General features: G+C 38.3%; 1 protein-coding gene across 5 annotated transcripts; it reads left to right on the top strand.

Moving 5' to 3' along the window:
- The first annotated feature begins 121 nt into the window (after positions 1-121).
- On the top strand, positions 122-11,552 carry LOC117431367 (interleukin-21 receptor-like). Of its 5 annotated transcripts, none has more exons than XM_034052223.3 (9): positions 122-202; positions 5,892-6,019; positions 6,286-6,406; positions 6,733-6,935; positions 7,341-7,495; positions 7,756-7,918; positions 8,112-8,223; positions 8,876-8,960; positions 9,709-11,552. In XM_034052223.3, the coding sequence occupies exons 2-9, from the start codon at positions 5,941-5,943 to the stop codon at positions 10,369-10,371; spliced, it is 1,581 nt and encodes a 526-aa protein (XP_033908114.3). In that variant the 5' UTR covers positions 122-202; positions 5,892-5,940; the 3' UTR covers positions 10,372-11,552. The 5 variants fall into 5 exon arrangements, with proteins under 5 accessions (XP_033908114.3, XP_033908116.3, XP_058851736.1 ...); XM_034052225.3 differs by having other exon boundaries at positions 125-202; positions 5,928-6,019; XM_058995753.1 differs by lacking the exon at positions 122-202 and having other exon boundaries at positions 5,159-6,019; positions 9,709-9,936; positions 10,019-10,186.
- The last annotated feature ends 3,286 nt before the right edge of the window (positions 11,553-14,838 follow it).

The following is a 14,838-nucleotide window of genomic DNA, read 5'->3' on the forward strand; positions in this document are numbered from 1 at the left end:
TGAATACTCTTTTGATAGCTGAATGTGTATAGTGTGTATGACGGTGCGCTGCGCTCAGTGAGACACCCACTCTCCTCCCATTTCTTTTGAAATGTTCTGTTTGAGTCGGATCTTCCACGCGACAGAGCAGAGCCGGTGAATGAGGACGCTGCATCCGATGACAGTCGCTGATTTACGCCTGCTTCAAGATCAAGACAGTCAGGTAGGACAGCGCAAACAGGACAACTGTGTGCGCTGCATTATCAGCCGAACAAACAAATACATTTTAAAACAGTTGTGTATACTTTACTATATGCATGCCTCTGTAAAGTGACAAAGACATGTTAGAATAATCTAAATGGTTTTTTATTATGTATTCAGTAATCGAGGCTATGAAGATACATATAATAGTAAAGCTTATATTAAATATACACTATACAATACTTGTAATTCACTTGATACACTCTATTCATCACTTTAGATTATGTGGTGAACTTCCTCCCCTTAAGTTTGGGAAATGATCTTGCTTCTGTTGTATTCCAGTATAAAAGATACGTGTAAAATGGTACGATATCAATCGATTACTCACAAAGGCGCTCGAATGCGCTGGAAAACAACCTGGCAAGAAAGGTGAAAATGTGAAGATGTTCGGTGCTGTATTGACAGCATACCATGCGAACCGCTTTTAGGCGTAGGGTTATTCCTCGCTATTAGTAATTATGAATTCATAAGGGACTATTTTAATGGTATGTTTTGGTAGCAGTAATGTAAAATAAATAATCGCTAAATGGAGAATACTCCTTCTCTCTCGCTCTCAGTCTTTCTCTATGTCTATAGTGTATAAAATCTAGGATGCAACCGCGCTTTTAGCACATCCAATGAAAGCATACCATACCAGTAAAGTAGGACAGCGAGTAAGCATCACTTGGTGGCCTTTTGTTTCACATTTGTTTTGTAACAGTTCAAGTTTTATTTTATTTTCGCTAAAATGATGCAGAATGTGGTAAAACCACAACAATTGGCAAATGAAACTCACAACAGATTTAATTGATAAACGGCAGGGTTTTTCTTCAAGATGAGGGGTCGATGCACACTTTAAGAGATGTGCACTAATGTCATTTAGACGTTTAGCAGATGCTGAGCCAGTTCTTCTTGGGTCAATCTAATACAAATGCAGGTGTGAATATTTTAGTTTTTTAAGTGGTGTAAACCAATAAAAATAACCATGTTTAATTCCTTTAGTGACAAGAGAAGGTTTGCTGATATTAAATAAAGGTCTATAGCTGCCAGAGCCCTAAACAGTGGATTTTCAAAAGCATTGTGAAATAACTGATATAGCAATTTCCCTAATGCCCTGGTGAGTAAGATGGAGCACATGTATCAAGTGGTTTGGGTGGTCTATTTCCAGTATGAAAAAACACTTTAGCTTTGTGTCTGAAAATAACATTTTCTGCAGCTGTACAGTATTTAGAAACTGTGGTTACAAACTATTTTGTAGGAATAGGCAAGAAAAGTTAAATTAAAACTGATCCTAATTAATTGAATTAAAGCAAAACTGGAAAGATTGTATTGAGTTGTCTGGGGTTTCCAGGGCCATGACCTGTCTAATGATCATGGTACTTTCTCACAACTAATCCAGACATGACTTGTACTTTATTCGATTACAACACACCCAAATTGTTTGCTGGAGATGGAAGGGAATCCACATCTTTTTAACTACATCCTTGCTGCGACGCTCTAACTAAACCCTGTACTGTAATGGAAAATTCAGGTATTCAAGTGCATTTCTGTGACTTTACTGAACTTATTGAAACCTTGATGATCTGAACCCTGATTAGCCACCTCTATTAGCCCCTTGGTAACCTGTCTTGTTGTGTCCTGTTCTCTTCTGCCCTGCTGTCTTGGAATCTCTGGTATTTAAGTTCAGTAAAACTGCACGCAAGTTTACACACTCACCAGTCTGACAAGGATTAGAAATACATGCCCTGACTTTAGAACGTGAGCATCAATGTAAGATTCCTCATAAAACAGGATGTTTTCGGTTAAAAGTTTGTGAAATATTTTGATTTATTTACGTTTTAAACATTTACAGTCTTAAAGTTGGTTCATACTTCTGACTCGGACATAATTTCTGGTCGGAGTCAAGGATCTCTTTCTTTTATTGCATAAACACAAAAATATAACAAGAATATGCAACAAGAGGATTTCTTCTCTAAAGAACATCTCTAAAGAAATTATTTTATTAACTTTATTGCCAGGGATATTGCATTCTCACTTTTTGAATAAAATGAATGCATCAAAAACAGTGTCACAAATGGTTCTGGCGCATCCCTTTTGTGCTATAAGTCATTAGATCCTTTTTCATGGAAGGCCTTGGCTGCAAGGGTGTGCGGTTCTTTGATGGACCCAGATTCAGTTAAAACGTGTTTGCCCGCAGACAATGGGAATGTGAATGAAGAGATGGGAGCCCAGCTAACAAGACTGAAGTTTTTGCAGGTATTATTCTAGTCTGTCACCGCTCCTGGAAGCAGGATGATCTTTGGGATACAAACTGAGCATTTGTGAAACTGCAACAAATATTGTAATGACATTATAATAACATTAGGTAAATGTATGAGCAGTCCTAAGCTTTAATATTCAAGGTTGCATTTGCTGCTAAGCAGGTACCAAATTAAAAATTAACCTCTTGCCTTCTGTGTATATCAATGGAGTAATATAAAATTACAATTTATAAAATAGATTGCTATATTGAAGTATCTGAATTATAAATACAGTACATGTTATAACATTATAACAGTGAACTGATTTGTAGCCTTGCTCTCACCTGCCTGTAGTAAAAGCAGTGTTGGAGATGACTCATTGGTTTTGGCCAATGTAGCAAGGTTTTTTGATGGTCAGCGACTTAAAAGCCAAGATCCTCTCTATAATGAGCGATCTCGTTAATATTAACAAACAAAATACAATTGGGCTTAGGTTGGTCAGGGTGTCCTCGGCTCACCGCGCACCAGCGACCCCTGTGATCTGGCCGGGCGCCTGCGGGCTTGCCTGTAAGCTGCCCAGGGCTGCGTTGTCCTCCGACGCTGTAGCTCTGAGGTGGCTGCACGGTGAGTCTGCAGTGTCTAAAGAAGCGGATGACTCACGGCACATGCTTCGGAGGACAGCATGTGTTCGTCTTCACCCTCCTGAGTCAGCTCAGGGGTGGTAGCGGTGAGCTGAGCTGAGCATAAAAATAATTGGACAATCTAAATTGGGAGAAAATAACAAAAAAATAATTGCAGACGACTAAATAATAATAAAAAAAACCCTTCAAATTAAATGAGTCTGTGTGATTTTCTTGATTATTAAAAAGTTGTCTGGACATATAGCATGCCCAGTGAAAGAACAAAACCACTTATAGGAGTTTAGAACATCTCTGTCCTCCTTAAACGTCTACCCTGAGTTTAAGAGTGTGCGCAGAGCATATATATAAATAAAAAGAGTACGTGAGATTCTGACAACAGCAGATGTTTTTTTTGTTTTTTTTGTTTTCCCATTTTTAATGGCTCTGATAGTGCTGCTTTAATCTTCCATCTCTATTTTAAACAGATTAAAATTTGGTTTATGGCCTGACCATTTCACTTTATGAATATGATACCTCCCAAATATTAATAAAAGATCAATTATGTACACCACATTCGGTTCCATATTTGTTTTTTTAAATAAAATAATATATCGTCACCACCAAACTGTACAGTTTCACTTAGTGTTCTCATAATATAATGCTGCATATTATTCCAAAATAACTTTGTATAAATACATTGATCAAATAAATTGAAATATAGTTCATCTTTCCATATAACAAAACACACAATTGTAATCTATTTCCAGTTTAAATCTAGCCAGGACATGTTTTACAGGATAAATCCTATGAACAATCTTATACCTTTTTAACTTTGTTGATGAGACAATAACTATTGGGGCCCCTCCAAACTTTCTTCCAGTTTATATGCTCAAATAATGCTCTCCAGTAAAATCTTGCAGAAGGAATCTTACTATCATTACATACATTTCTAATGTGTTTATTGCAATTATTATTTAATATATTTATACCACCTACAAACATGGTAGACGTCAATTCTACACTACACCCTCTTTTGTAGCTTCTTAGAAGTACTAGAGCCCCTCTGGGAATTGCATCAAACACTACTGCAAACTCTTTAGTAATAATTGGAATTTTAAACGGTGTCAAAAACACAGTATAATTAAACAGTTGTCCATCTTCCTTAAGTAATTGACTCACCAACAAAATATTATATCATACCAATTTTGAAAAAATAGTTTTATTTTTATATCTTATATCCTTATTATTCCAAATTCTGTATCTATGTGGGGAAACATTATGCTTATATATTAATGTCCAAGCTAATAGTACCTGCTTGTGAAAATTAGACAGTTTAATAGGGAGTCTTTGATAGTAAAACACGTCCAGATAGAGCTATATCCCTCGACAGCCAGAAATTTCATTTTCTTTTAGTCTGTTCTATAATGGGACTAAAGTTTAACCTACTTTTTCTTTTCGATCTTTACAAATCTTAATCCCAAGATATGTAATTACATTTTTTTTATTGGAATATCACATATTTCCCTCAACTCACAATTTTTTAAAGCAAATAACTCACATTTTTTAATATTTAAAGTCAATCCAGATACAGAAGAAAACATCTCTATACTCTTAATAGACTTTACAACTTCCCCTTTGTCTCTCAAAAAGATGGTGGTATCATCTGCTAATTGACGTATCTTCAATTCTTTTCCCAATATATCTATGTCTTGGAAGTATTTTTATTGCAAAGTTTGTGTGACCAACAAAGAGAGGAAAGGAGAGATAGGGCAACCCTGCTGAATCCCTCGAACAATATGAACTCCAGGGGAGGTTCCATTTGGCATTGTAATTGAACTATTACATCCATTATAAATATCCTTAATAACATTCTGAAAATATTTACCAAAACCAAAAAACTGTAGAGTCTTAAACATGAACTCGTGTTCAACAGTGTCAAATAGTTTGTAAAAAGGTCAATCCAGTCAGGTAGACTACAGGTCACTGTAATCTATAAAATCCAATACTAAACAAATATTATTACATATATGTCTGCCCTGCATAAAGCCAGATTGTGATTGATCAATAACTTGGTCTGAGTCAAGGATCTCTGACCCTGTGCGCTAGGTCAGAATTACGTCATCTTGAAACGCGCATCTTTTTTGGAACGTCGTACAGCCTTTTCTTGAGCCAAAATCGCATAGGGTCGGATAATGTTGAAAAATGTCAACATTTGTTCCATGGTTGGAATGAATCTGCACAGCTATTTTATAGCTGTCAGTGCCTGACTTATCGCATTCATCTGTGTCAAAAGTATGAACTTACCCTTACTTTAAAATGTCAACATGCAGAAAGAAATCTCATGTTCTTGACTCATGTTTTTTTGCCTTATCAGTGAATGAGGCACATCCTCGTATGTCTCAACCCTCCCATTATTCACACATTTACAGTCAATGATAAGTCAGAAGCATGGCATTTGCTTTGTTTCGGTGTATGAAGTTTATCTATCAACACAAGAAGCCATTTAGCAGGTATTTAAATTGATTGAAAAGAGCAGTTATTGGTATGGGTAGGAAAAAAGATTCACTTTGCATATCAGTTGCTGAATGTTAAAGCATTGCTGTGGTTTCAATACAGCTCTCAAATATGTGCTCTCTGTAGGTACAGGTGGTACACCAGGGTGTAAACCCGAACCCCCCCCCACCACCACTACCACCATACAACAACAACACATTAGTAAGAAGTTCTGCATTAAAACAGCTGTGGATGATAGACAGGTTAATTGCTCCACTTTGGTGCACCAGATTATTTCTCTCTTCTTTCTTTTTAACAGATTCCCAAACTCAAAAGCATCGCTGTATCTCAACAGGTACCCCTCCAATATGTTGTTCATGAGCTGTGTTCTCCTTCTCTTCATGAGTTGTGTTACCGGCTTTCCATCAGCGACAGAGAGATTAACAAGTAAGCAACAAATCAATATTGCCCAATATAATATATAAAGGACCTCCTGTCAATACAGGCCATAATAGTGTGTATCACAGTATAATAATGTGTATGCATGTATATCTGTATGGAACGTACCTTAATATGTTAAAGGGTTCACACTTTAATGTAGACATAGCATTGTACAGGGGGAGATCTGTATGCTATTTCCATTTTGGATCTCAAACATTAACAAATGGTCATCTATCGTCCTGTGAACTGACTCACTTTCCCTCGTCTCCCAGCAGAAAAACCTGACCTCACGTGTCTGAATAATTACTTACAAACCGTGAGCTGTACACTCACAGTCAGCAAATGGAGGAATTCTGAAGAGGAGAATGCTATCATCATTGTAGAATTCAAACAGTAAGGACTGTTACAATTCAGTGACGGTATCTGTGCTCTTAAGGGGTGAGGGAGCAGTCTCCATGCCTCAAGCCTGCCCTGCTCTGTTGTTAAAGGCTGAGCAGCATCTTTCTTATTACTCTCCTCTGTCTGAATAGCTCATTTTTAGCACAGTAGTATGTTTTCTTCATATATTAATATTAACTCTGTCGTCCTTTTTGATGTGCAGTAATGTATTTTTATCAGATGCATGTTGCACCTGTCTTCTCTCCAGTATTGGAAATCCTCTGAACAGCAATATACACGAGTTGCACAGTGTTAACCCTTGTCTTTGTGTTCTAATATAGCTTGTATTTTGATGATGAGCTGCCTGTGCAATGCACTCTTGTGAAAGAAGCTGAACGTTTTGGCAGAGTAAGCTACAGCTGCTCACTGGACTTCGAGGAGAGCATCATTAGCGATGACAAATATCAAATCAGCCTTCGAAGACAATTCAACGGCACAATAGAAAATACAGTGGCAGATACAGATTATAAACCATCAGAGAACAGTAAGTAACAGGCTTTATGCTGCATTATTGTATTGCCATAAATATAGTAAAGCACAGAGCTATGAGGTTATTGAAGTAACAAATAGCAGTCATTTAGGATTAGGGTTAGGGTCAGTGTTTGGGTTAGAGTAGTAATAGGGTTAGAGTAGAAGGGTTAGGGTTAGAGTTGGAGGATTAGGATTAGGGTTAAAATTAGGGTTAGAATACGGATTCTAAAAACATTCAGAATTTCTGCAATTTCTTTTTATTCAATATGTGAAACAAATAAAATACATGACTGCCATAATATACGCATTTTTCCTATAGAAAAATATAAGACCTACAGTTTGACGATAATACAGGATCATGTTGTTTGTTATGTGTAATACCTAACAACAGCGTTGATGCTCTGATTTGTGTTCACAGTTAAACCTCTTCGTCCGGTCAATCTGTCTTTCAACCTGAGCTCAAATCAGTATAACTTCACCTGGGATACAGGCTACCCTGATGATCATTATCTGGATGACTATCTGCAGTTTGAATTGTCATACAGAAAGAAAGAAGACCCAATGCACTCCAAGGTACTATTGTTTGAACCGCTTTGATCCATTGCTTTATAGTATTTAATCCTAGTATTTCATAACCTTTAATATTTATGATTTAGCCGTGCATTTTGATTGATTGATTTATTTATTTATTTATTTATTTATTTATTTATTTATTTTGTTACGCTGACGTGATTTCATTCACAGCGATTTACAAACAACTCTTTGAGTCTGTGTACAAGGGCCTGTCTTTGTGATTTCCGAAAATAATATTTGATTTGTGACTTGCCTTGCAGGAAAATGTATTGTCCCGTGCTAATAGCATGAGGTTTATAGATCTGAAAGCATCCTTCCTTGAAGAAGACACCGTCTACGTTGCGAAAGTCCGCTCCGCACCGAACAACATCAGTTACACAGGACACTGGAGTGAGTGGAGCCAGCCGGTGGAGTGGAAGACAGGTACACCCTATTCAATATGCTTTCATTTCATTTTGAAATAAGGAAACGGCAGCATGTTTTGAAAAGTGCCTCTAGTGCCAAGTGGCGTAGGGGCGCTGTGTCAATGACAGTGTGTTTTGCAAAGATTAATGAAAGAGCTCAGTTTGTTGCCTACATTGTGGTTTATATGGTTTCTGTTGTATTATTTTAATAGGTGTCCTCACAGAAAAGAAATCAGATATTATAGTAATCATCGGGTCGATTGTCATACCTTTATTACTGGCAGCTGTCATACTGGTGTCTCTGTACTTCAATCTCCCAACAAGGTATTGTCTTTAAGATTGTTTTTTTTTTATCAGTATGATTTAATAATGTTTGCCATGGCCATATATATACAGCCTACCTCTGTAAAGTGCTTTGTGATGGTGGTCCACTATGAAAGGCGCTATATAAAAATAAAGATATTATTATTAAGTACCATGTTACGTTTCCTGTCTATGTATCTATTTTAGAATGCTTATATGTTTTGTTTTGGGTTTTTTTTTAAGTTCTGGCAGGTCAACTTCTCAAACTCCATAGAATTCACATAAACTGTTTTCAAATTTCTAAACAGGGTGAGAAATGTGATGCGCAAATAAGATTGAAATCTAGCCATTTTTTAAATGTGTTTTTATTACAATGTAATTATTCTTATAGTAACCTTACCAATGGAGTAACTCCAAGCATAATTTTAGTTCAATTACACTGTGAGTTAATACAAATGTCAAAGACGGGATCCCAAATACCTGCATCAGACCAGCGCTCTTCTAGTTTGAGTGTTTATCTGCTGTGCATCTCCAGAGTTGTTCCTGATTTTGTTTTTGTTTTTTAAAACATGTTTGCAACGCACATCAAAACCACATCTGAACTGAACTGGATAGGAGGCAATAAATACATTAAAAGGGAAACTTTCGCAATAACTGTGTAAACACCTTGCAGGTTTAAATGTGTGCTGTTCACAAAGATACCAACACCGGAACCATTCTTCCAGCCTCTCTACAGCAACCACAAAGGGAATTTCCGGGTAGGGATATTTATATACTAGGTTTTTAATAATGCTGCACTTAATTCATTAGGTGTACCGATAACAACATGCCCACCGCATGGGTGTCTGAACCGGGGGGAGGGGAGGGGCGGGGAGGGGAGGGAAGGGGGTGGGGCATTCTCGCTCACACCGCACCACTGTCAAAGTTGTGTATGCACATTAGGTTTTAAGAAATTATCCCTAAGTATTAACGTAAATAAAAAAATAAAAAAATAAAAAAATGTTGTTTATTGTTATAAAAGTTATTATTTAAAACAGGTCTAGAAAACACATTTCCATTTCAATGTGTGTTGCCCAAGCAGTAATGTAATTGCAGTTGATGTTATCTTTGATTTGTAAATGTTAGAAAATCTACATTATTTCTTTACTGGGAGAGGGTTACGTCACCCAGTTCAAAGGCAAACGAGACAGCCTCAGTGTGCAGAGCCTTTTGCTGTGAGATAAGGTTGTTTTTTTTCAGCATGAGAAATAGATTAGTAGATCAATTAAAAAGTCGATTTAGAAGGTGACAATATTGTGGATGAGGCAGCTAAAATCTTAATTGGGATGTGTAAGCTATCGTAACTTCGATTGAATAGTTTAACTCATTCGGACTTTCTAGACACGTTCCTGAATGTTCCGCTCCACAAGCAAAAGAATCATAAGCTTGTATTAACAAAAAATAACGCACGTTCTAAGTCGCAGTCTTGCTGCCGTTCAGCATTTCCGTTTTACTGTTCACTTGCAGAACTGGCTCAGCAACCACAGGGATCCACTGAGGAAAGAAGGGCTGAAAATTGACAGCCTTGCGCAGACCAAACAGACGAAGACTGAAGACAGCTTCTTCCTGCGCACTCAGGAAGAGGTCCTCAATCACATCACTTACGTCAAGCCAATCCACCGTGAGTGGAGCTGCCCGGCTAAGCACGGTAACGGTGATGACTGCAAGGGGACCCAGGAGGTTGCCTCTGACATCGTGAGTAGCCCCCTCGCGGCACTGCCTAAGTCCTTACAGAGTTACGATGAGATGTTTAGCTCGCTCTCCTTGGATCTGGCAGGAGTCACCGACAGTGATTCCGGGTGTGACGATATGACAAGGAGTCCGGACAGCAGCTGGCAGCATGCCACCTTCTCGTTTGATCTGCCCCCTGAACCAGAGAGCCTGTGCTACAGCGATGATTACTGCACCCTCTCGGACACCAACAACGGACTGATCCCCACCACAATGATTCGGCAGATGGTGAAGAGCCCGCAGAGCCTGACTGACAGCTGCCCCCTGGCTGCAGAGTCCGGAGACGACAGCAGCGACCCGCAGCATTCCCAGAACGAATACGATTCCTGCAGCGAGTGTCTGACAGACTCCAGCTTCTCTCCTCGCAGCTCTTCCCTGAAGGGCTCCTCACCTCTGTAAAGGGTTATGTCACGCATGTTGCATTGCTTTTAGCTTGTTCACACCCAATAGGGTTTACACTTTATATATGTCAGAGTTGTGTTCCTATACCACAAAAATGTGTGTTATTATTAAACTAACGGAGCCAAAAGACCAGTTATTAATTCTGGCAAGAAGCAACAGGTTTAGCATTACGGGAGCGAGACCAATGCACATTAGAGAGCTGTGATTTCCCTATCAGTGGTTATTGGGGGAGTGTAAGATATTGAAAATACCATTGTTGGTCGCGTTGTGGTTTCTTACTCAGTTCAAGATAATGGTTCACACACACCTCGAAAACTCTAGTTGTGCTTTTCACACAGCGTCACTCATTTAATTCAGTTGATTGATATTCATGCACTGGAGCACTGAGCTGCATTGCATCAATCTGCCAGCAGGTTCCAAGTCTCATCAGTCTTCATTGTGTATTGATTGTTATAGGATAGCTTGCTTTCCAGTGGGACTGTATTATGAAGGCTTAGAAAACTTTGTTGCAATTAACTTCTGCCAATTGTATGTAGCATTTTAGTTTTTTGTGTTAAATAATAAAAAAAAACAATGTCCCACCAAGAAGTTACATGTAAAACCATTGAAATACAACAGGTGTTTTAAAACCTGTTCCGCAGTCCTTTTTAACCTGCGTGACACCTCAGTGCAAACTGTGGGAGGGTGTGAAGAGAAAGACACAGTTAAACTCCATACGAGACTGACTCCTGGAAGGAAAGCTGGTATTGCTTTTAAAGCAATAAACGTTGTCAGTTTCTGTAACTGGCTTCTCAAGAGAACCTGTGGAGCTTTTGTGCAGTGGTTAGAGCGCTTCCCAAAAAAGAAATATAATATGTACAGTATATGCAGTAAGTTGTACAGCAACTGTTTTAATTGACATTGTAGAATGAACTTCTGCCGTTTAAATTTCCGACTACAGAAAATCCACAGATGCCATATAACCTTGTGGGAAACAATTATTTTTTCCCTCACTATATATGTTTATGTATGTTGTGTTTGTTGCCTCTGTAAAATATATGTTGCGGTCTGTGGTTGCATTACAGTATAATATTGGATGTACATTTATATGCTGCTTTACAGTTCAGGTATTTTGCTGCTGTTCATAAAATAAAAAAAGAAGAAAAAAATACTAAAATAAAGAATACTGTTAAAATCAACTTGGGATGTGATCTTCATAATTATTCACGCCTATCTAACCCATCTGAAGTGTGCTGCACATTTTATAGATATGATTTATACAGAATGTGTTATGTTTAAAGGGCCATTCTGAGCCACCCACGGTATCAGCAGTCTAACAGTACCAACACAATAGACGGCTTCCCAGCACAGAGAGCGGGTTTAGACAGAGGCTGGGCAGTGCAATTTTATTTCAAAATGACTCACCAAAATGAATATGTGCTAAAAGTGTTTGCTCACTATGGTTAGTGACCAATCAACATTGTCTAATGGCAATCACACACTCCCAGTCGTGCAGTCCGCTCTTGTAACATAACAATAGTAAATAGCTGTATTGTTGCATTACTGTTCTGAATGAATTAGTCTGTTTATTAATTGAGTCAGGTGATGGACTGATGGAAATGAACACCAAGGTGCCATATATCTACAACAAAAAAAAAGATAATTAAGTACTTAAAAATAGTAAAATAACTAATTGCAGAATGCAGAAATTCTTAGGAAGTAAAAGTTTTTAAAAGTAATTAGTAATTTACTCATGTTTGCTTAGTAATGATAGAGATTTATGCCAAAGATGATTTCTAAGTCTTAGTAATGTTTGCTATTATTTTTAACTTGATATTCGTAAAAACAATAAAAAAAAGAAATCAAATTTATTAAAAAATAATTCCCAGTGCTGTCATTTTTTTCCCCCTCATGTTTTTCATTTTTGTACTAACTAACCTTTAACTAAAAAAGAAACAACATTTGCTAACATATTACCGGTAAGCTGCTTGATGTTAACTAATTAACAGCTAAAAAAAGTCACTAACAGCTAATAAGAAGTGCCCCTTAAACTCGAACCCTTTCTCACGGGCTGTTTTGCTATATGGGGATACCCCCTCCCACACTTCCCCAACCTGCTTGATTTTCCATCACCACGTCAGCTTTTGTAACTCTGATCTTCTCACTGGTGTTGAACGTTCAGAAACCTTTCACAGTGCAGTCCACAGTTAGGGGAGCAGTGAAATGTTATCTTTGAATGTGGGCAATGTTGGCCCTTCCACTCCTGGTCTTTGTTCCACCCCTCTTCTAAATTATTTAATTGAACCAATTCAACCTCCATTCAGACTCTGAAGTAGTTAATTATATAATTGTACCTGTTAAGTCTGGTGCAATTCGACGTCCCTGCTTTAAAAGGTATACAAATGGAAGAATACATCTTAAGGCCCTTGATGTGGCAGACTGTGTTTGTTTTGCTGTTTAGCTCTGCTGTACATTGCAGTTCCAGCCACAAGGTGGTGCTGGGATACAGTTTAATGTGCCGGTTGATAAGCCCCCTTTTGGCCAAAGGGGAATTCCTCAGAATGGAAAAAAAATGCACTTAAGCACACGTGCTGCTGAATATGGAGAGTGAGGTACAGCACAGCAGTGTGAGAAGAGACATGGTTCTAGTGAAAGCACATCAGTTAGAGTTGTCTGTCTATCTGCAGCTTTCTCCAACGCATACAATGAATTGACATTTTCTGCAATGAATACTTTTTGATACACTGAAGAAAATAGCTTTATATAGCACCTTTCATAGTCGACCACCATCACAAAGTGCTTTACAGAGGCAGGCTGTGAACTGTGCATTATATGCAGCGTCACTTCCAATAGGACACTGATTTAGCATCTCAACCACAGGAGGTTAAGTGACTTGCTCAGGGTCACACAGTGAGTCAGTCAGTGGCAGGGTGGGATTTGAACCAGTGATCTTTTGTACCACACCACAGGATATGTCTTGTTTTGTAAATTTAGACTCATTAAAGATGAAGGCAGTTGTTTTGTTAAATGAACGTGTGTGCTAGAGCTCAGCCAGTCTGAGCTCCAGAATTCTGGTATGTATTTCACGCTTGAGCCAAGTGGCTGCGCAGGCCGCCAGTGACACACTTGCATGAGCTCAGCTCTGCCCTTCCCAGTCTCTCACAGACAGAAGGCACTGCTGCAGCCTCTCATTGACAGTCTGACAGGCAGCAGCTCACATTCAGTACAGGACTTGGAAAATGTTTTCTTGTCTGTTTAGCTCCGTCACAATGGAAGAGAATGCCTGCTTGTGCTGGGGTGATTCAGGGCATTGCTTAGTGTACGCTTCAAATACAAACCTGTGGTACAACTGTTTATTTTACTCTTTTTTTTATCTGTTTCTGTTCTTTATCTTTTCTTTAAGATTGCTTTTGATTTTCGGGAAAGTGTCTCAAGATGACACATTTCATTTGTTTTGCTGACAGACAACCAGACCTTGATAAGGTCCTCCTTTTTGAAACTGAGAAAAGCGTGTTAATGTTCCTAGCACCCTCTTAATCGGTCAGTGGCTTCTTGCTCTGACTAGGTATCAGAACACTGCTGCTCTGAGTATAATGCTTTGATTCTTGAAGCTGTGCCTTCTGTTCCATTGCAAGGCATATTAACATGACCCCATTGCTTAAATACAAGTGTGTATCCAAGCATGAAGCTTACAGACAGCAAACAGGAAAAAAAAACATTTTAAAAAGATACAGGGGGTATAAATATTCGTCAACACCTGATGAAATCCTGCCCCTTATAAACACTAAAATCATTCTAATACTTTTACAGTACGGTATACAGGCCTCCATCTTTACACAAGTATACTGCAGTATTGAATGAAGTATTGCTACATTAAACTACAATATAAATAGTAGAATTAAGCAATACAGCAAAGGAGAAACAGCTTCTTTTTAATAATATTTAAAAATCATTTTTAAATCCTGCAAAGCAGAAATCAACGTCTTTCTTCATGCCTGGAGCCTTGCTCCTGCATTGGTATCACATACGCCTTCCCTCAACAGGCGCTCCAGACCGCAGAATGCTAGCTTAGAGACAGTCAGCGTCCCATACAGCTGTCCTGGAACACTTGTGATGGGTGCCATGATGAGATTAAACTTTACTGTGGGGAGATTAACATTCAAGTTTTTATAGCTGGCTACTTGCTGCCTGTTCTCCACATATCCATATATGGTCCTCAGAATATACAGTACCTTGGCCTCCACATTCCACTAAACTGGAATTGTTTGTGGCAGACATTCCATTCTTGCATTCCACGAGCGAAAATCCTCTGCTCCTGAAGTGGCTCTGTTTGGGTTTCAGGAAGAGCACCTTTTTCAAATATTCCTTTAGGTATGAATAGATAATATATATATATATGTAGGGTCCTTAAGCAGAAATAACCATTTTTGTTCATTCACAAAGAACGAAGTAACCTTAAAAAAATGTTTTTAAATGTGTGTGAAT

The sequence above is a fragment of the Acipenser ruthenus genome, chromosome 22, assembly GCF_902713425.1.
Source record: "Acipenser ruthenus chromosome 22, fAciRut3.2 maternal haplotype, whole genome shotgun sequence".
In the NCBI taxonomy this organism is placed as follows: domain Eukaryota; kingdom Metazoa; phylum Chordata; class Actinopteri; order Acipenseriformes; family Acipenseridae; genus Acipenser; species Acipenser ruthenus.